A 20,866-nucleotide genomic window follows, 5' to 3' on the forward strand; every position below is an offset into this window, starting at 1 on the left:
CCGAGCGAGGTTGAGGCTGCAAGCAGTTACCTGTCCACCGTGAAATCGACACCAGCCATTGTCGCCGTGCTGCTGGAGCTCCTGGCGCTGCCCGCAGACCAGCGCGACGACACCACCCTCATGCTGGCCGCTCAGGGCGCAGTGGCTCATCTTCGTGCGCGCCTTCTTCCGGAAGACGTGGACCAGTCCACATTCATCCAATACATCACCGCAGCCCTCATGCAGTACAAGAGCGTCAAGCCGTTGCGAAACCAGTTCACCCTCATCATGTGCGTGTATGTGCTACGGCATCACCACCCCGTCATACGGCACCCAAGACAACGGCCGCCACACGCGGGCCTCCCGTACACTGCGCCGCATGCCCACACAACCGACACCGCTCCTGTTGGAAGCGGCGACACCTCGGCTCCTGCGAGCGGCGCCAGCATCGGCACTGACGCCAGCGGAGATGACCAGTCCACGGGGGTCATGGCTGCACTATCTGAGCTGCGGGACCACATCCTAGCACAAGACCCCAGCGCAGAGTGGCTGTGGATGCACATCGTGTCTCTCATCCCGGAAGAAGTGGACAGGAAAGAGTTCAAGCTTGCTACCGCCGAGCGCAACGCCCTGCACCAGATCCTGCGCGAGCATGCGGGCATGATCATCACGCACGGTATGGACAGGATGGACAGCCGCGAGAACCCCTCCCTCTTCCAGGCGTGCGTGCGCGTGTGCAACGCCTGGTGCGCCAGCGGCTTTGTCACGTTTGCGGACATGAAGCCCGTGATTGCCAGCCTCATCTCGTGGCTGCAGCACACGGCGGCAGAGGCGGTTCAAGCCGGCACCGACGTGTACCTGGACGAGGATGTCATGTTCACGCGCGTCACAGAGCTGCTCATGACGTGCACGGAGACATTCACGACGGGGGAGGCGACGGCGTTTATGGGCGACCAAGTGCTCATCATTGCTGATGGCTGCCACCACTACCTCTCCCTCGCTCGCCTCGTGCGCTCCTTTGTCTGCTGCGCCAAAGCACACCTCTTCACAGACCTGCAGACAGTACGTCCGTGTGTGTGTGTGTGTGTGTGTGTGTGTGTGCGTGTGTCTGTGTGTGTGTGTGTGTGTGTGTGTGTGTGTACGCATTGGCGAGGAGATTTGACCTGTTTTTGTGTGTGTGCGCATGATGGTGTGTCTGCATGAAAGCGTTGCCGCTCGATCGCCTCTCCTCATACGTTCGAACTACACCACCGACACCACGCTCAACACGACTCCGACAGGAACAGTGGCAGCTGTTGTTGGAGCACTCGATCGCGTGCACGAGCAGCGCAAATCCGCGCATTGCAGACGAAATGGTTCTTCTCTGGAGCACGCTTCCAGAAACACTCAAGGTGTGTGTGTGTGTGTGTGTGTGTGTCTGTGTGTCTGTGTGTGTGTGTGTGTGTGTGTGTGTGTGTGTGTGTGTGTGTGTGTGTGTGCTCCAGCGCTGTGCACTCACATACATTCGATTTCTCCCGCCCACACCCCCCCCCCTTCCAACACTCAACACACACAAACCACCTTCGCCGACGTGCGATCAGTCCCACCCCATGACGCAAGCTGCAGTCCTGCCGTACTTGAAGCGCGCCCTGGAGGCCGTCGTGTTTCAGGGGCAGCTGCCCCAGGCCGTCACTGCCGACGGCGACGAGTGGGACCGCATCACCACACTGCGCGAGAGCGTGCGCGCGTGTCTGCGCAACATGTTGTACGACATCCCCGGTCTTGGTCCATGGTTTGTCAACGCCGTCACTACCGCGCTTCGCGACGCCCTACGAACCGTAACGGAGGACACGTGGCCCCAGGCAGAGGCGCTCATCCACGGCACGAGCGCTGTTGCCCGCAGGCTGTTCGATGCTCTCGATGCAGACACGGAGGAGGGGGCGTGCCAGCGCGCGTTTGTGGAGCTGTGTTGCCAGGTGCCGGAGCACCCTGCCATGCTGTGCACGGTTGCGCTGCTGTTTGGTGTCATCACAACGATGCTGCCTGGCGCGCTGCTGCCCATGGTTCGCCACACGGTCATGAAGGGCCTCTCGTTCTCGGAGGAGGCCGATGTGTTTCCAATGCGCATCTACGAGGACCACGTCAGCGTCGTCGCACTCATCAAGGTATCATGGCGTGTTTGTTTGATTGTGTGTGTCTGTGTGTCTGTGTGTGTGTGTTGTGTGTTGTGTGTTGTGTATGTTGTCAGCTTCTCGTCTCCCTGAACCGTGTTTCACTCGCCCCTCACCGTCAATCTCCACCACCACCATCACAATCACAACAGCTGGCCCGCGTCCTCCCCGACCCCGCCTTCTTCTCCGAGCTGTGGCAGGCATACCAGTCGCCCCAGGTGCGGAGGGCAACTGCTTGAACTGTGTGTGTGTGTGTGTGTGTGTGTGTGTATGTGTGTGTGTCGTGTGTCTGTGTGTCTGTGTGTCTGTGTGTCTGTGTGTCTGTGTGTCTGTGTCCGTGTCTGTGTGTCTGTGTGTCTGTGTCTGTGTGTGTGATATTATTCGAACCCACACCTCTTTACGACAACTGACCCACTGCTGCATCAACACCCCCCCCCCCCTAACCTCTCCCACTCCACTCCCCCACTGCCCCCAAAACAGGTCCAACAGAGCCTGACGGTGCGCAGTTTCAACCTGTTGTTGGAGGCCATCTGTGAAACCCTGTGCCATCCAGAGGTTGCACAGGACCAGGCTGCTGTGGCCGAGTTTCTGAACGCGTTTTTCAACGAAACGGCTCGCGTGGTTGCGTCAAATGCAATTGGGGAGGACCTGGATAACGCGTTTGCGCGCATTCAGGTCATCTCCAGAACCATCCGCAAGGAGCCGAGCTCGGCGTGCCTGCATGCGACATGGATGGCACACCTGGACGCCAGCACGGAAGGGACGCTGCTCAAGTCGTGCCTTACTGCAGCCATCGCCACGTCACAACAACACCAGCACCAGCACCAGCACCAGCACCAGCAACATCATGGTAGTGTCACTCCACCGGCCCTCGTCCACCCGCGAACAGCGTCTCTGTCGAGAACACAGCGCCACTCGCGCTCAGCGTCACCGCACCACCACCCGTCGTCCCGCTCGCAATCCCCGCACGCGGCACAGCCACCGCTACCATCGTCATCGTCGCTGTCACCGTCAACATCAGCGCTTGCACCAGCAACAGCAGCAGTCACCTCGGCGACTAGCACAACTGGCGCCGCCACCAGCAACACCACGGCTGCTGTCACGGGCACGCCAACGGCAGCATCCACGCCCGGGTCAACATCAACGACGCCAACGCGCCCCACGCTTGCACCGCGCTCCCAATCGGATGTGCCGGTAATAGGCGATGGGCGAGCGACGTGGCTGCCTGCACCCCAGTGCATCAGCGGTCTGTGCGAGTGCATGGAGGTGGTGCTGACAAACCTTGCCGTGTACTCTGATCAGCTTGGACAGCAGGTGCTTGCTGCTGTTGGCTCGTGGCAGCCCGTGTTCACGTCTCCGCACGACCCAAAGGTGTTGGAAATGGTCACCATGCGTTCCAGCGAATGTGCGGCCATTGTTCCCGTGCTCGTATCCGCACTGCGCATGCACGCAGCCTATTCCCAGGACGAGGCCTGTTTCCAGTCCTTCTGCGACCTCGTGTCGTGCTGCTGCACAATGCGACCAGACGCTGTTGCGCAATCAGGCGCGCTCCCGGACATTCTGTCCACATATCTCCACGCGCCCATTGCGGAGATTGCGGCGAGAAACCGCGCCCCCTTCACGGACAAACCGCTCGTGTCGTCGCTGTGTCGCATGGCGGGTGTCGTGCTCACGGCGCAGACCGCGCCACAGCGGCTGCTGCTTGCGGATGTGTATGGCGAGGGGGAAGCGAGCGAGGGGGAGGCCGGCCGCGTCCTCAACACGCTGCTGCTGGCCGTATGTGGCGGTCTCCCCTCCTGGGCACTGGACGACATCATGCAGGCAATTCGCACCATCATGGAGTGTCTGAGTGCGGACGTAACGTCACAGCTGCTGTATGGCGCCATGTGCCAGCCCACCTTTGCTCGCCCCGATGTGAGCGACAAGGCCAAGCTCATCTTCCTCGAAGACTTCCAGCGTCTCGGCGCCACGAGTGATTGGAAGCGCCTGAAGAACGCTGTGAAGAAATTTTGCGGCGGAAAGAAGAAGAACACGTCGGGGACACCTGCCATCGGTGGTGGCAGTGGCGGTGGCAGTGGTGGCCGCGTTCGGACGCGCTCTGCACCCACCATCTGAAACGCTGTGTGTGTGTGTGTGTGTGTGTGTGTGTGTGTGCGTGCGTGTGTGTGTGTGTGTGTGTGTGTGTTTCCGTGTGTGTGTGTGTGTGCTTCTGTGTGTGTGTGTGTCTGTCTGTGTGTGCGTGTGTCTGTGTGTGTGTGCGTCTGTCTGTGTCTGTGTGCGTCTGTCTCTCTGCCCATGTGCGTGTACACTTGTGTCTGTGCCTTGATCTTGTTCTATCAGTGCGTTTTGTCTTCCTTGCCCTGCCCAGCTTTTTTCTTGTGTGTAACTATCCAGCGTTACGCATGTGTGTGTTAAGTTTGTTTTGACTCTCTACCTGCTTGCTTGACGTTCTGCTCGTGCACAATCATGCACACGCGTGTACGTGTGCGTGTGCGTGTGTATGTTGTTCTGTGTTTCCTTCGTGTGCCCATTTGTGCCCTTTTGATCTCATCTTGGCTAGAAAGCTATTCGTGTACTTGTGTTGGCCACCATCGCCTTGTTGCTCACACAACCAACATTATGACACGCAAATCCAAAAGCAAAAGTGAAAAGCAAACTTAAACCAAGGCTGCAATGGATGCACAGCAATGCACAAACGCAGCTGGACACAAAATCGTGCCCACTCTTCTCATGCACGCTCAGTTACACACACGCGCGCACACGCACACCATCAATCAATATTGCATGAATCAATCGATCAATCAGTTCTTCACTGCCCCCCCCCCCACACACACACACGAAAGCAAGTCTAACACACACACACACACACACACACACACACACACACACACACACACACACACACACACGCACACACACGCGCGCGCACACACACACACACACACACACACAGACCGCATCACTGGCCCTGTACACAGTAAAGCGTGATGACGGGGCGGGCGTGTGTGCCATCATCAACAGCCGTGTGGTGCACATGCGAGCCATCACCATCACCATCACCATCGCTGCTGCTGCTGCTGCTTGTTTCCTCCTCCTCCACATCGCGGTTGTGTGGCATTGCGCGTGTTGGCTTGACCAGCCTGCATCGCACCAGCTGGCCAATGGTCGTGCTGCCCATGATGCGTCGCGTGTGGTTCGCGTCTGCGTACACACGCACGTGCACCTCGTCGTCATCAGCGGTGCTGTTGCTCAGTTGCAGCGTCTCCACGAGATCCTCCACCGTGTTGGTGTCACCAACGCCCGCAAGCGTCGCACCGTGGCTGCTGCTGCCACTGCCGCTGCTACTGGCCTGCGAGCGCATGGGAAACGCGCACATGAGATTCATGAGGGAGTAGCCACCTCCGCTTGTCGTTGCTGACGTGCCGTCCTTGCCACTGCTGCCCTCGTGTCCGCGTGACCCCGCCGTGCTGGTCGTGGTGGTGCTGGTGCTACGGCCGCCGCCATCTCGATGCGACGACACCACAAGCCGCACATCATAGAAGCTGCTGGGCTCGTACGTGTCGTCAACAAAGCTGCCCCGGTGGTGCTGGTGCTGGTGCTGGTGGTGATAGTGGCCGTGGTGGTGCGGGCTGTGGTGGTTGACGGGACACACGCCGCTGTCGTACGAAAACCGCTGGTGGTGGCGGTGGCGGTGCTGATGGTGTTGGTGGTGGTGCTGACCAGAGAAGCTGTGCGGGCAGCTCATGCTCCCGCCCTGCATGGTGGCAAACAGCTGCAGGAGGGTTTGCATGTCCACGCCGCCAAGCGCCGACGACGACGACGACGATGCCGCTGGTGCTGGCATGGATGGCCGCTGGCTCTTCTTCTTCGCAGCAGTGAACATGCTCGTGTCGAAATCGGCCTCCGTCGGCGCGAGCGACGGGTCCTCCTGCCCGTAACCGGTGAGGAAGAATGTCTCCATGTTGCCTTTACCCTTGACGGGGATATCACCACGACTCTTCCATGTCACCTTGGAGTCGACGGCGTGCAGCTCGCTCATGGTGGACGCGCTGTACTGGATGCGGCCGGGGCGAGAAGTGCTCTCCATGCGTGACGCGACGTTCACCTGTGGTGTGGTGTGGTGTGGTGTGGTGTGGTGGAAAGGGTGTGGGGGAAAGGGAGTAACATGTGTTGGGAAATTGGTGAGGGATGGTGGGCGCGTGAAAGGCGAGTGGTCAACAAGGGACGTGAGGTGCATTTCAACAGATGGAAAAGGGAGGTGTGTGTGTATGTGTGTGTGTGCGTGTTTGTACATGTGTGTGTGTGTGTGTGTGTCACACGCAAATCAACATTGCCAAAGCTGCAGACACACAGAAGCATGCACAACGTCACAGCCACGTGCGTATCAAGACGCCACCACGCACCGTGTCGCCAAAGAGGCAGTAGCGCGGGCGGGTCTTGCCAATGACACCCGCCATGATGGGGCCAGAGTGCATGCCAATACGGATGGTAATGGGGGTGCCATCGATCGGCGACACGACGTTGCTCGCCTCCTTCATCATCTCCACCGCCAGCTGCGCCATGCGATCAGCGTGGTCCGGAACATACTCCGGAATCCCAGACGCAACCATGTCTGACAACGCGTGAGTGTGTGCGTGTGTGTACGTGTGTGCATGTGTGTGTGAGTGTGTGCGTGCGTGTGTGTGCGTGTGTGTGCGTGTGTGTGCGTGTGTGTGTGTGTGTGAATTAACGCTGAACCGATGTGTGCGCTGCTCAAGGCGTCTGCATTGTGCCTACGACAATAACAGCGACTCAGGGCAACAACAAACAGCGACAAGAAACGCAGCAAGCAGTAGCGATACAAAGTAGCGGCAAGCCATCCCAAAGTGCCATGCAGAGTCTGGCTTGTTGCTCACATGAATCGCCGATGGTCTCGACTTTGTAAACGTCGTACTTCTCGCACAGCCGGTCAAAGCGCGAAAACAGGTCGTTCAGGAATTGCATCACCTGCAGAGCAACGACGCACACGGAGGATGGAGATGGATGGCAACACATGCACGTGGTGCGGTGAGCAATCGACAGAGCGGCTGACGCAACGGTCGCAGTAACGAATTGTGTGCATTGACAAGCGCGCGCGTACGCGACGCAAAGGAAGCCACACAAAAACACACACGCACGCACACATACACGTACGCACACGCACACACACACGCACACACACAAACACACAAAAACACACACACGCACGCACACATACACGTACGCACACGCACACACACACACGCAAAACACACACCACTGCAACTGCAACTCAGCCCACATGCTCCCGCGCGAGTGAGCACCTTTGCCGGTTTGACGCTGCCGACGATACGCGGGAAGGCCGGCACGTCCGAGAAGAGGATGGTGACGCTCTGATATCGTTCCGCCTCTGGGATTTGGCCGTCAGAGAGACACTGGGCTACTTGCTGCTCAGGGGTGGTGGTCGATTTTGTTGGCGTGTTTCGTGGTTGGTGGCGTGGTGGTGGTGGTGCGTGGCGCGTGGGGTGAGCTGCAAGTGGTAGAGAAACCCCACAGAACAAGCAACGAACAACAATACATGTGTGTACACGCGCATACAAGTGAACGCATACATGCACACTCATGAACAAACCTGCACACACACATATGTAAATACACATTCACACACACACACACATCCACACGCACACACGCACACACACACACATACACGCACACAAAAACAAGCACGCAGCGGCCACACCAAGCAACCACGAGCACGAACCTTTGGGAGGATACTGTGTAGCAGCTCCTGGACGCGGTGCTTCTCGTGCGTGACCTCCTGCTGTGCACGCGACAGGTCAGAAGTCGTCTGCTCAAGCTCGGCGGCAATCGAGACGGTGGCCGCCTGGTGGGCGGTGCTGAACAGAATCTCGCGCCCGTTGGAGTGGATGGGGATGTCGGCGAGGGACAGGCCACGCAGGTACATTTCCTCCGGTTTGCTGAACTGCGGCACGCCCGCAAACAGGATGGTGTCTGTCTTGGAGATGTAGATCATCTCGCCCTTGATGTACAGGTAGTCTGTTGCCACGCTGATAAACGACTCGCCCTCCACCGACGAGCACGACACAGTGCGCTGCAGCAACGCGTCGTCGTCGTCGTCCCAGCCGTGCTCGGCCGCACGCGCCCGCAGCTTGGCCATGTGCTTCTGCTCCTTCTTCATGTGGTACTGCTCGTCGCGCGCAATGGCCACAAACGCGTCGTGATCAAACTGCATAAAGGTGGTGAACGTCTTCTGCGGCACGTTGGGCTGCGTCAGCTTGAACACGTCGTGGAAGGTGAGGCTGTCGAGCTTCTGGTCCTGGAACCGCGTTTGCAGCGACGACCCCATGCTCACCACGCGCATCTTGCGGTCAATTTGCACGTGCCACGGGAACAGCTCATCGAAGAGACCCGTGTCGGCGGACAGCTTTGAGAACTGGCGCGCGCGTGCGACGGCGTCCAGGTCGGCCTCGGTGCCAAACGCCTCTGGCGGCAGGTACAGCTTGAAGATGTCGTGGTCCTTGCCCTCGTGTTTCTTCTGGTAGTGTTCGTACTCAAACTCCACGTTGTACACGATGCGCGCCACCTGCCGCAGCAGGTTGATGGCATATGGCCACAGGCCCGGCCGGCTCGAGTAGTAGTGGAGGAGGACGAGGCCGTCATCGTGGCGCTCGGGGCGGAAGCTGGGCGCCTGCATGTCCGGGTACGCGTTGACGAGGTTGCGGTGCAGCGCGTCCACGTGCTGCAGGCACTCGTAGAACGTGCGGCCGAGAGCCTGCACAAGCGGGGTGTAGCCTTGCGCGGCGAAGTTGTTGATCTGGATGAACCCCATACCGGCAATGACCTGCTCTGCGGTCTTGCCCGTGACCTTGGCGGCGGCCTGCACCACCGTCTGCGTGTACTCATCGCTGTACTTCTTGTAGAAGTTGTTCTTGGGGTCTTCGCCCAGCTCGGCGTACAGCTCCTTCAGCAGTCGCTCCCCATCGTCCAGTGACTCGATCCACTCCAACGTGGCCGTCGTGATGAACCCATACATCTGTATGTGTGTGTGTGTGTGTGTGTGTGTGTGTGTGTGTTTGATGTGTGCGTTTGATGTGTGTTTGATGTGTGTGTATGTGTTTGTTTGATGTGTGTGTTTGATGTGTGTGTTTGATGTGTTTGTGTGTGTGTGTGGAAAGAATGAATGAGCGTGAGGATGCGACAAGAGTTGCGTGGTTGGAGGTTGTTGTCATTGTGCGTGAATGTCGTTGTCGATGCATTGACAGGATCAAAAGCCTGTTGGCGTGTCTCCATCTCCCTCCCTCACACACATCCACATACACACACACACACACACACACACACACAACAAACACACACACACTCTCTCTCTCTGATGCAACAACGCATGCGTCACACGCCGAACAACATTGCACGACACCTCCATCCCACCTCGTTCTCTTCGATGCCACGTCAATCACCTCCGCCCTTGATGGAAAGCAAACCTTGCGTGTTGCAGATGAGCAAGTTTGTTTTCGTTGGGGGGAGGTGATGAAGCTTGCTTCGCTCGCTGCCTTGCTGCCTTGCGTGTTGTTCGCTTGGGTTGACGGTGGAATGTGCTCACCCTTCACACACCAACCAACCAACCAGTAAGTAGCCAGGTCACGCGGAAGCGTAGGTGCTGCTTGGGTGAGAATGGAAGGATGGAGGGCACAAAGGCAGACGAACACACACGCACGAACGTATTGATTGATGTGAAGCGAGAAATGGCTTCGTCTCGCTGACTCGACTGGCTGGCAACCCTTGTTCGCACCAAAGCCCTCGCACACCACGACTGCATGCCAACAACAACCAGCAACCAACACACAGCACCCAATCCCGCCTTTACCTGCTGCACTGCTTGGCTTGTGGGTTGTGTTCGTGTTCGTGATTGAGGTCGTGGTGGCGAACAAGCAACCTGTCGAAGTCTGCAGAAAATACGTGCATACTTTTGCATGAAATTCAGCAAGTCGGTTTCATCATTGGCCAGTTGGGTGAACATGGCGCAAACAGCGAGGCAGGACGACCAACACAACCGGACAAGTGATGTCATCCGACATTGCCAACGGTCAGGCAGGCGAAGCGAAGAGGAGCGAGCTGGTGCGAAGGCACGCACACTGACAAACGCCAGGCCACAAAGCTGTTGATGAAGGACTTTGTGCTGCTGTGCTGCTGCCTCTGTACTTGCCCTTGCCTGCAGGCAGAGAGAAGAAGGAAGAAGATAACAGGATAACGACCAAAAACGAACGACAGCAAAGAAGGGAAGAAGGACACCCGCCACACACACACACACACATCCGCACACACACACACCACAATCATACACACACCACGCACCTCACACACACGCAGACATCCGCACGCACACACACACACACACACCACACACACACACACATGAAACAATGCTGAGTCGGATCAAGCGTTGGAAGAGTCGACGTAGCACAAGGCGTGGACGCCGTCGATATGATGACCCGGAAGCAAGCAGCAGTGTGAGGGTGACAGGCGATCGCACGCATGGAGGAGATGCCGCTAATGCGCTGGGCATGCGCACTGAGACTGACAGCAACCACAGCTCAGGTTCTTCCGGGGGAAGCGGTGAGCTGGACCACGTCACAGGGCACCAACGCCACTTTATCAACCGTGAAACACACCAGCCAGAGACGGTGCGCTTGCAGTGCGTCTGTGTCTGTGTGTGTGTGTGTGTGTCTGTAGTGATGTGTGTCTGTGTCTGTGTCTGTGTCTGTGTCTGTCTGTCTGTCTGTCCGTCTGTGCTGCTTGGCGACGGCATACTCTTTGTGGCACAGAACAAGTTACCCTCCCGCAACGTCAACACAGTCTCTTGCCCCTTTTGCTTCGTTTGCTCGCCATATGCAGCACTCACACCTGACTCACAAACTCAACTCCAACGACAACAACCCATCACATCCAACAGCTTGAGAGCATCATCAAGAGTGCAAATGCACGCGCCTCCATGGCGACCCTCAGTTACACAAGTACGGTACATGCTGTGTGACCCAGCAAGGCTGGGGGAACGATTGCTGCGCTTAGCAATCACTGCCATCTCTTGCGAGAGAGACCAACCTACCCACAAACACACGTGTGCATGCTCGCACTCGCGCAAGCACACTATCACACGCACGCACACACCCACACACGCATGCACGCACTCGCGCAAGCACACTATCTCACGCACACACACACACGTGCATGCTCACATTTGTGCGAGCATACTCTCACGCGTGCAACACAACGCACACCGACGTGGTGCAGGTTCCAAATCGTCCATCTATGATGAGCTGGACAGCATCGCCGCGCAAACACCATCGCCAAAGCTGTTGCTTGCAGGCACCGCGTCGTCTGCAGACCACCAACAGCACGCAGTTAACGACGCCGATGCACCCGTGCGCGTGCGCCCCAATGAGAGCTTCTCCTGCCTCTACTCCCCAGCATCAAAGAGTACGATAGACTACCTGTGTGCACACCTGCATTGCTTGCAGCCTTGTCATTCGCCTTCGCGTGCTCGCTTTGAATGAACAGCACACGTATGGACCTTGACGTTCGCTGACCACACACACACACACACACACACACACACACACACACACACACACACACACACACATATGCACAACTGTTGACCCTTATTCCTCCCTCCCCCTTCCTTCCTGCCTTCCTCACCCGTCAGATGGATCACCGCGCATGAACCCGCCGTCGACCTCGATTGCGCTCGAATCGCACGTGGAGGAGAAATTTGACCATCGTGCAGACTCATCCCCATTCACAGGCACGATGGACGCATGCAACGCAGACATGATCATCGCACATGGCTGCACACCCGCGCATGCCACGCATCACGACAACCGCACACGTGACATCGCTCATGTGACCGTGCAAGGTGGTGACAACACGGCTGCTGCACCCATCATCAGCAAAGCGAGGAGCGACAGGGCACCGCCGCTGTCCACACCATGGCGGCTCAGCCCCATTGTGGAGTGCAGCGAGGCGCCCAGCACGGGCCGCACAAGCCGCGCAACTCCAACACTCGACCTGTCAGCCACGCCCAGCACAGAGGCGATGACCATGCATGCGACAACCAAACTCCATCACCAACTGCAACAAGGAAGCTCGCAACTCGCACACCACCAGCACCAGACGCAGGTGAGGTCTGATGAGCCGAGTGATGGGCAGTACCAGAACACAGACAACAACATCAGCTTTGAAGACGACGATGATGATGACTGTGCTGGTGCTGGCGATGAACAGGAGGATGCTGACGCTGCAACAACAGACCAACAACAGCACAGAAAGCGCAGCAGCGTGATGGCGCGCATCAAAGAGATGGAAGAGATGGAAGACGCTTGGCAGGAGCTGTTCCGGAAGACTTTCGGCCGGGACCTGAGCGCCGACAACGATGATGGCTGTAGCGATGACAGCTGTGGACGTCGTGACAGTGCCGGGCACGAAGAGATGACAGCTGGCGGCACGCTTGACGATAGTGCATGGAACGCAACTGCAGCATCAGCAACATCACCGCCGCAATCGCCGCTCACCTCTCTTCCACCATCGCCCGCCGGGGCGAGGCAGCTGCTCACGGAGACATTCTCATTCTCCGGCGAACCCCAACGTACGTGATTGAACTTGTACTGTATGGTTTTGTGTAGGTGTGGGTGGGTGCGGGTGTGTAGGTGTGGGTGGGTGCGGGTGTGCGTGTGTGGGGTTGTGGGGGTGCGTGTGTGGGTGTGGGTGTGGGCACTCTCCAATGATCTCATTCGATTCGTGCTCACCTCCGGCCTGTTCACATTATGCTCTCTCTCTCTCTCAGCGCGCTCGCGCAATAAGAGTTTTCTCGACGCCCTTGAAAGCAAGGACAGCGCGATCATTGATGGTGGTGATGGCAGCGATGACACAATGCAGCATCTCTCAACACTCATGGAGGAGGACACAGAGGATGAGGAGGAGAAGGAGGAGGAGGAGGATGACGTCTTCGAAGAAGGTGGGCGTTGGTGTGTAGTTGTGCTTCTGCGTGGATGTTGGGTTGGATGTCTGTTCGTTTGGGTGCTTGTCTTGTGCGTACATGTCTCTGTGCACGCTGCTTTTGCGCTTCAACCTGCAGACGATTTGGTGCCCCAGCTCAAACACGTGCTTATTATACCCCTCACACGCCTCGCGCCATCCTCTCCACACCGCATCATGCAGACACGGTGTTTGCAACTGGGCAGTGCTCCCTCAATGACAGCCTGCGCACGTTCGCGTCACCGCAGCGGCGCACGCGTGCGCGCAGCTTTCTCCAGGCAACACGAGAGCTGGGGCTTGGCGGCGGTACGAGCATATACTTGCACGCTGTACTTGGAGACTGCCTGTATGCGTCTGTCTGTCTGTCTGTCTGTCTGTCTGTCTGTCTGTCTGCCTGCCTGTACCCGTCTGTCATTTGCTTGTTTTCGTCCCAACCCCGGAATTCCGTTCTCGCTGATAGTTGGAATACAACCATCACCAACCACCCCAACTCACACACACACACATTCACACATAAACACATACACACACACACCCCCACACCCCCACAACCTGTCTCCAGATGATGACCTCCCAAATGCAAGCGATGATACTGCCCCCACAGCAGACAAACTTCAGCAGGAACCAGCGGCAAGCAACAACGTCTCACCTCAAGTATACACGTCGGCACAGGAGAACACGCAAGTGCCCGCCAGCCCACCAACTAGCCCTTCCAATAACATGAAAGGCGGCGCGGCACGCATGTGCACGCCCGCGGCCCTCGCTCGTGTCCGACGTGACAGTGGCGTCAAGTCGAAAGGGAAGGTGGTGCCTGCAAGCAACAACATCGCATCTGATGAGTTGGCAGAAGAGGTTGTTTTCTGCTGCGATGAGGACGAAGACGACGATGACATGCGTCCAAGCAGTGCACCTGCGTGGGGCAGGCGTGTTGGTCATTTTTTCGCTCACGATGATGATAGCGACGAAGAGGACGATGTAGACAGAGGCGAGGGCATGGACAACAACAACAACAGCAACAACAACAACAGCAATAGCAACAGTGTCTGCACTAGTGATGGCGCTGGGCATTACAACCATGGCCGTGGTGCAAACAGCCAGAGAATGCATGACGACAGCGATGACACCAGCACCAACGGTCGCAGCAGCGGCAATACCACGAAGGACCACACCTCTTCATTGGCGGGTGATGCGAACAGCATGGATGGTGACGCGAACATGCAAAGTATGAAGACAAGGGGACGAACAGGCCGACGGTACTGGGGCACGCTCACTCGGCAGCGGCGACGACATCCGTTGCGAAGGTCTGTCAGCAACTCGGATGTGCGCGTGCCTGCAGGCAAGCGCAAGGACAGCAACACGACGTGTGACAACAACAACACCGGCAGCAACAACGACCGTGCCTCGAACCCAAACACGAGCAGCACAAGCACGCCGAAGCAACGAACGAGGCGCACGCCGCGCTGGGCACGAAACCGTTTCCACGCCGCTGCTGTGCGGGCGCGTGGGTGTGGCGGGGTATCGTGGCAAAAGTTCAACTCCGATCTGAACAACAGCATCTCAAAGTTTGAGGCCGCCCTGGGCAAGCTCAAGTCAGTTGGTTGGCATGTTGTTCTTGTACTGCTCTTGTTGGCTGAATCGTGTGGTGGCTGGAGTGGTGTTGTGATGATGGTGGCGGTTGTGGCAGGGAGAAGAGGCGGGTACGTGTGGGTGGGTTAATGTTGAAGTTGTATCTCGACCTGATTTTGCTCTAACACTGTGCCGCTCTCTTGACACGCTTGGTTGTGGTTGTGTTCTCACTTGGTCTGTCGCTCACGATGCAGGTCTAACCGTCAGTCGATGAGCAAGCGAAAGTCACGCAGCGCCGAACAACAGCAACAACAACAACAACAACAACAACAACAACAACAACAACAACAGCAACAACAGCAACAACAGGTGCCACAACAGCAACAACAGGTGCCACAACAGCAGCAGCAGCAGCAGCGTGGCGACGTGGCAATGCCAAAGTATGTCGAATTGTCGTGTCGTGGGTCCCTGTCATTGTTTAGGTCTTCACCTGCCTCGTCGTTTACCTCCTCATCATTCACATCGCATGCTCACGCCACCACATCACACAATCACGCTGCAACTATAACGCCGCCCCTTGATCTCTTTGCCACCTGCCATCACGCCCAGCCTCCCCATTGTCCGATCAAGTCGACCCACGTCCCCGTGTGCCGTGTACGCTCCTCGCGTCTCCGTGGACAGTGTTGCTGTATCTGCTTGCTCGTCCCGCTGCAGCAGTGCACGCAGTAGCTTCAGACGTCGCTCTCTCCGTCGTGGAAACGACAGCGACCCCGTGCCTGCAAGCAACGGCAATGGCGTCCATCATCCAACACCATATGATGCAAAGCAATCAAACAGCAACTTCACACAACAACAACAGCAGCAGCAACAACAACAACAGCAGCAGCGTGTCGGTATGTCTGGGCCTACGTACACGCGTGCGCATGCGCGAGAGTCTGTGGGCAATGCGTCCACTTGCAGCCGCGATTCGATTGTATTCTCATTTGACGACGATGCTGTGGATCATGCCATTCGTGCTGCCCATCGTGAGTCGGAGCCATCCAACACCACAACAGCCCACGCCAACACAACTGCTGCGCATCATGCTGATCACAAACACCAGCAGCTGCGACGAAAGACTGAAGGCAGCAACCGAGCCAGCGTCGTCCATCACCACCAACATGAACATCAGCATCACCACCAGCATCAACACCAGCATCGCCAACAGCACAATCAACACAACGAACAGCCCCAGCACCAGCACCAACCCCACACGCCACCAGCCACGAGTCGGGGTCTTGTTCGCACCTCCAGCAGTCGGCGGTCACGCCCTCGTCGCAGCTCCCCGCTCGCCGTCTCTGCAATGAGGGGAGCACGCATGATGGATGCGGGCGCGACGGGCAACGACACAGTGATGTGGTCGTCGTCACCAGTGCAACATCAGGGTGGATATGGCAGCGGTGGTGGTGGTCGGTTGTCTGTGAGCGCAGCGTTCGGCGTCAATAGCCCGCGTGCATATGGACAGAGCAGTAGCAACAACAGCCCACATCCAGCGAGCCATTCACCAGCAATCACACCCCAGCACGACCCCCAACAAGTGCAACTGCGCCAATCCCCAGGTAGGAGGGCATGTGTGTGTGTGTGTGTGTGTGTGTGTGTGTGTGTGTGTGTGTGTGTTTGGGTGGGAAATGAGTTTTGCCGTGGAAATGTGTTCTTGTGTGCATACCTGCTCGTGATTCGATCCACTCATAGAATGCTCTGATCTGTGATTGAACCAGGCGCAACGAGTCCGCGAATGCAGCGTGATGCGCGCATTTCGTGTCCAGGTGCGTCTGATCGTTGTTGTGACACTTCGAGGGTCCATACAGGATGCATCACCTTGTACACGGCTTAACTCATACACGCTCACTCATACACGCACTCATACACGCACTCATACACGCACTCACAATCACGCACTCACACTCACATGCTTGCGCGTGCCCCCTGTCCATGGCTCCTCCAATGCAGGTGTGGATGAGGACGTGGTGTTCTCCCCTGGCGGTGACTCGGCCTGGCTCTCTCGCCTCTCCGGGTTTTCAGACGACGGCAACAGCCCCATCCGTCGACAGAGCGCCAGCCCAAGACCAAGCCAGGACGCAAGCGTGCAAGGTTTGTGTGTGCGTGGTGCATCTGCCTGCATGTTTTTATGTCTGTCCGTCTGTACACGTACACGCGTGTATACATGTGTCTCTGCGCGTGTATGTGCCTTGCACTCTACTTGCCTGCCCATGTGTTTGCACCGCCACGATACTCTCCATCGCACAAACATTTGAATGCGGCTTTGTGCACTCAGCTCATCCGCCTTGTCTGACTCGCCACCTTTTTAGTGCAACTGCCGGATGACGACGGTCCGTCTCCTTTCAAGCGGAGCACATGCAACACATGTGAGTATGCGTTCTGCCGTTTCAGGACTCGAACGAAACACGCCATTTTCGTGCTTGCAAGCAAGAAACCCAACAATCATGGGCAATTTACGCATTACCACCCCCATCGTCCACCATGCACAAGTCTTTCACGCTCATGTTTCGCCTCGCTCTTCCCTTTCTTCTCCTTCCATCCCTTCTAACCCTCCCAACACCTCCTGTTCCTGTTCTGTCCTTCAACATATGCACAGCGTCATCTGTGGGCCAGCGCCGTAGTTTCCGTGACCATCGACCGCCACCCTTGAAGTGGAGCGAAGAGTCGCAGGGTACCAGTGCACATGGCGTGCAGGGCAAAGGCAAGCGCAAGCAAGAGACACAGCCCGCTGCTTCCGTTGCAACGAGTGCACATAGACATGTTGCTGCGCCCACGTCCACGCCGTGCTCTTCTGGAGCCCCCAGCTCGCGTGCCAGCCAGTCATCCAGCATCTACCATCAAATCACGTGAGTCCTGCTGTATGTATGTATGTATGTGTGTGTGGGGGGGGGGTCCTTTTTTCGACGTTTAGGGCTGTTCTTGAGCCGCTCTCTCGCATCGCATCACTAACTTGCTTTCTCCATTTCTCATCTCATCGTTGGCAAATATGTGCTTGTCCTCTTGTTCTCTTGTACTCGTGAAGGGAGGACCAAGCCGAGGACTTGTGCACCACTGCGTCGTTTTGCTGAAGAGAGAATCCTGTCTTGTTCTTCGTGTGCACCGTTCGTGCACCGTGCACCAGCCATACCGCCATGCAGATGCTTGCAAGCAACCAAGCAACCGTGCGAGTGAGGATTGCTTTGCACCACAACTCGTTGAGGTTGAGTCGTTGCCTTCCTTCAGTCCTTTCCCCCTTGCCGTTACTCGCCTTTTTCTAGGACAATGTCCTATAATAAGTCATTCGCAACAACGAACGGAATGGAGCAGAGGGAGGACAAGACAACAACAACAGCTGCTGATGGTGGTGGTGGTGATGTGTGGGGCGATGACGAGCGCACACGCGGGCTGGAGGGCGCAGCAGTGAAGCGTGGAGAAGGCAACCACACGCAGGAGAAGGCAAAGCAGAGAAAGGAAGACGATGGCCCGCGTGCTGTGAAAGTGGCGATGGACGTGCCGCTGCCAGGACGCGGGCAGTGCGACGTGAACATCTTCCTTGATCGAGTTGACGCTGACAACAACAGCGGTGACGCGAGTGACGACGAGCGTGAAGATGACAATGATCATCACGATAATGAAGCTGGTAGTGCCGGTCAACAGAAGGAACAACAAGGAAAGCCTGTACACGCCAGCGCAGATGATCATCACAGGGAAAGCTTGCAGCAAACAGATCGGCCCTACATCCGCGTGTGGTCCACGTTTGATTCGGGGAACCTGCAGGCGGTGCAGGCTGTGGAAGTGCCTACCCGCGACAACGACATGACCTGTAAGTGCCTGCAGTTCTCGGCATTTGGTCGTTTCGTCCCTCAAGGCTCCTAGGTCACCTTGCGGACGATCCTTTTCCCTGTGCCTCGCTCTGCTTGCTTTCTTTGGCTGTGGTGTGACTGGCCTGATCCTCCGCTCACCCGCGTTGCTGCTGCTGTTTGTGTGTGTTTGTGCAGTGCACTTGGAAGCTGAAGTCAGCCCCGACATCCTTGCACGGGCCAGCCAGCGCGAGCTGAAGACATGGTGCGTGCGTCAGGCGGGGCCTGTGTGGTATACTTTGACGGCGTAGCACTACGCAGCTGTGGTGTGGAAAAGGTTGGGAAGTGGGAAGGAAGGTTGAGGCCTGTTGGAGCATGGATGGCTCGCGTCTATCAAACCTTACGTCTGTGCACTGCCACGCCTCAACCGCCACGTTTCAACCGCTGTCGGCAGGTTCTACTTCAAAGTGACGCGGCTGGACCCCTCCCGTGTGCACACCCTGCGTGTGACGCTAACCAACATGACAAAACAACTCCGCCTGTATAACCAGGGCCTGACGCCCATTGTCTACCGGCAACACAAGGGCCAACAATCGGGGCGGTGTGTGCGAATGCTTTGTGTGTGTGTGTGTGTGTGTGTGTGTGTGTGTCTGTGTGTCTGTGTGTCTGTGTGTGTGTGTGTCTGTGTGTGTGTCTGTGTGTGTGTGTGTGTGTGTCTGTGTGTCTGTGTGTGTCTGTGTGTGTCTGTGTGTCTGTGTGTCTGTGTGTCTGTGTGTCTGTGTGTCTGTGCAGAGACTTTGCTATCTATCTCTGCCCAATGCTGTGCTGGTGGTTCACTCATCATCCCGCATCGCGCCTCTCGCCACTTACATACCACACCACGCGCACCACGTGCGTGTCCGCACACCATCGCATGGGTGCAGATGGGGCCGCTACTGCAGCAGCGTGGATGCAGAGCTGGATGACGACGGCGACTTCTTGCTCTCGTTCACATATGTTGTCGACGACACGCACACACGCGACAGCATCGTTGGCTTTGCCTTCTGCTATCCATTCTCCTACACCGAATGCGAACACATGCTCGCCTCCTATGACAAGCGCTTCAACCACGAGGTCGGGACGCTTCTGTGTGTGTGTTTGTGTGTGTGTGTGTGCATGTGTGTGTGCATGTGTGTTTGTATAGATGTGTGTGTGTGCATGTGTGTGTGCTTGTGTGTTTGGAAGGATGTGTGTTCGTCGTGTGAGTCTTTGCGCGCATTTGTGCGGCTGCCAACGTGTTTGGCGACCTTGTCCGTGCGTGTTTGACCATCACCATGCATCCCTTTCCTTGAACCAACTCGCCGCCTGCATCATTCCGTCTCGCAACACTCCTCCTCCCCTCCCCCTCTTCACATGTGCAGGCGAGCGCTGCTGACGCCGGCGTTTACTTCCACCGTGAAGTCGTGTGCAAATCGCGCGATGGACGCAGCGTCCACCTTGTCACCATCACCGCCAACGATGACGGCCTATCTGTGGACCAGCGTGAACCTCGCATTCCTCCGCTCTTCCCCGATCGAAACACGAAGCGACCGCGGGTGGCCCCAGACAGGCCGGTGGGCATGGTTGTCTGTGTCTGTCTGTCTGTGCGTGTGTGTCTGTATATATGTAGTGGAACACCTTACGCGTTCGTGCAGGTGTGTATGTACGTGTGTATGAGTGTGCACGTATTGCTTCTCGCTTGGGCATGAAGATCATCACAATTCAACACCCAACCACCCCCCCCCCCCTTTCCACCATCACCACCGCTGCCAGGTATTCTTCGTGAGCGCGCGTGTGCATCCCGGGGAGACGCCGGCCTCGCACGTGTGCAATGGCATCATCGACTTTGTCCTCAACACAGAGGTAAGCACGTGATTGTGATTGCGGGCGGTGGTACAGCTTTTTGGGCCCGTGGCTGCGTGTGTGCATGTGTCTGTGTGTATGTGTGTGTGTGTGTGTCTATGTGTCTGTCTGTCGTGCTTCATCGTGTTCAAAGGCGCACCATGCGTTGTGCATCACGCACACATGCACACATGTGCACACCTACACACACACATGTGCACACATGCCCGTACATGTCTCCTCTGTTATACTCGCCACTGTACAGGACGCGCGTGCGTGTGCGCTTCGCTCGATGTTCGTCTTCAAAATCATTCCGATGCTCAACCCGGACGGTGCGTGGCGTGGCGAGCGATGCTTGATGTGACGCGCGCGCTTGTGTGTGTGTGTGTGTGTGTGTGTGTGTGTGTGTGTGTGTGTGTGTGTGCACTGTGTGTGTGTGTG

General features: G+C 57.1%; 4 protein-coding genes across 4 annotated transcripts in view; 3 read left to right on the forward strand and 1 right to left on the reverse strand.

The window, feature by feature from the left end:
* Window positions 1–4,244, forward strand: PTSG_10292 (uncharacterized protein; the record flags this gene model as incomplete). Its single annotated transcript, XM_004988286.1, has 5 exons — window positions 1–1,041; window positions 1,260–1,370; window positions 1,560–2,123; window positions 2,282–2,347; window positions 2,610–4,244. Exons 1-5 carry the CDS (start codon window positions 121–123, stop codon window positions 4,242–4,244), a joined length of 3,297 nt encoding a protein of 1,098 aa, XP_004988343.1. The 5' UTR covers window positions 1–120.
* A 436-nt stretch (window positions 4,245–4,680) lies between these two features.
* PTSG_10293 (soluble guanylate cyclase) lies at window positions 4,681–10,089 on the reverse strand. The gene is made up of 7 exons (XM_004988287.1): window positions 10,015–10,089; window positions 9,632–9,751; window positions 7,891–9,183; window positions 7,451–7,573; window positions 7,025–7,115; window positions 6,533–6,741; window positions 4,681–6,234 (listed from the first exon to the last, which is right to left on the reverse strand). Exons 3-7 carry the CDS (start codon window positions 9,181–9,183, stop codon window positions 5,089–5,091), a joined length of 2,862 nt encoding a protein of 953 aa, XP_004988344.1. The 5' UTR covers window positions 9,632–9,751; window positions 10,015–10,089; the 3' UTR covers window positions 4,681–5,088.
* Window positions 10,090–10,570: 481 nt separating this feature from the next.
* On the forward strand, window positions 10,571–17,636 carry PTSG_10294 (uncharacterized protein; the record flags this gene model as incomplete). Its single annotated transcript, XM_004988288.1, has 13 exons — window positions 10,571–10,831; window positions 11,101–11,161; window positions 11,439–11,624; window positions 11,854–12,792; window positions 12,991–13,161; window positions 13,365–13,487; window positions 13,744–14,770; window positions 15,002–15,211; window positions 15,357–16,345; window positions 16,505–16,552; window positions 16,737–16,877; window positions 17,096–17,152; window positions 17,383–17,636. 13 exons carry the CDS (start codon window positions 10,571–10,573, stop codon window positions 17,634–17,636), a joined length of 4,467 nt encoding a protein of 1,488 aa, XP_004988345.1.
* Window positions 17,637–18,078: 442 nt separating this feature from the next.
* PTSG_13020 (uncharacterized protein) overlaps window positions 18,079–20,866 on the forward strand; it is a gene marked incomplete at its 3' end in the record, with an annotated part of 4,923 nt that continues 2,135 nt past the window's right edge. The window contains exons 1-7 of the mRNA XM_004988289.1: window positions 18,079–18,588; window positions 18,764–18,830; window positions 19,020–19,166; window positions 19,489–19,678; window positions 19,966–20,157; window positions 20,357–20,446; window positions 20,691–20,757. Coding sequence (XP_004988346.1) covers window positions 18,084–18,588; window positions 18,764–18,830; window positions 19,020–19,166; window positions 19,489–19,678; window positions 19,966–20,157; window positions 20,357–20,446; window positions 20,691–20,757 — 1,258 coding nt within the window. The 5' untranslated portion in view covers window positions 18,079–18,083. The remainder of the gene's footprint in view (window positions 18,589–18,763; window positions 18,831–19,019; window positions 19,167–19,488; window positions 19,679–19,965; window positions 20,158–20,356; window positions 20,447–20,690; window positions 20,758–20,866) is intronic.

Source organism: Salpingoeca rosetta (assembly GCF_000188695.1).
Source record: "Salpingoeca rosetta unplaced genomic scaffold supercont1.36, whole genome shotgun sequence".
NCBI lineage: Eukaryota > Choanoflagellata > Craspedida > Salpingoecidae > Salpingoeca > Salpingoeca rosetta.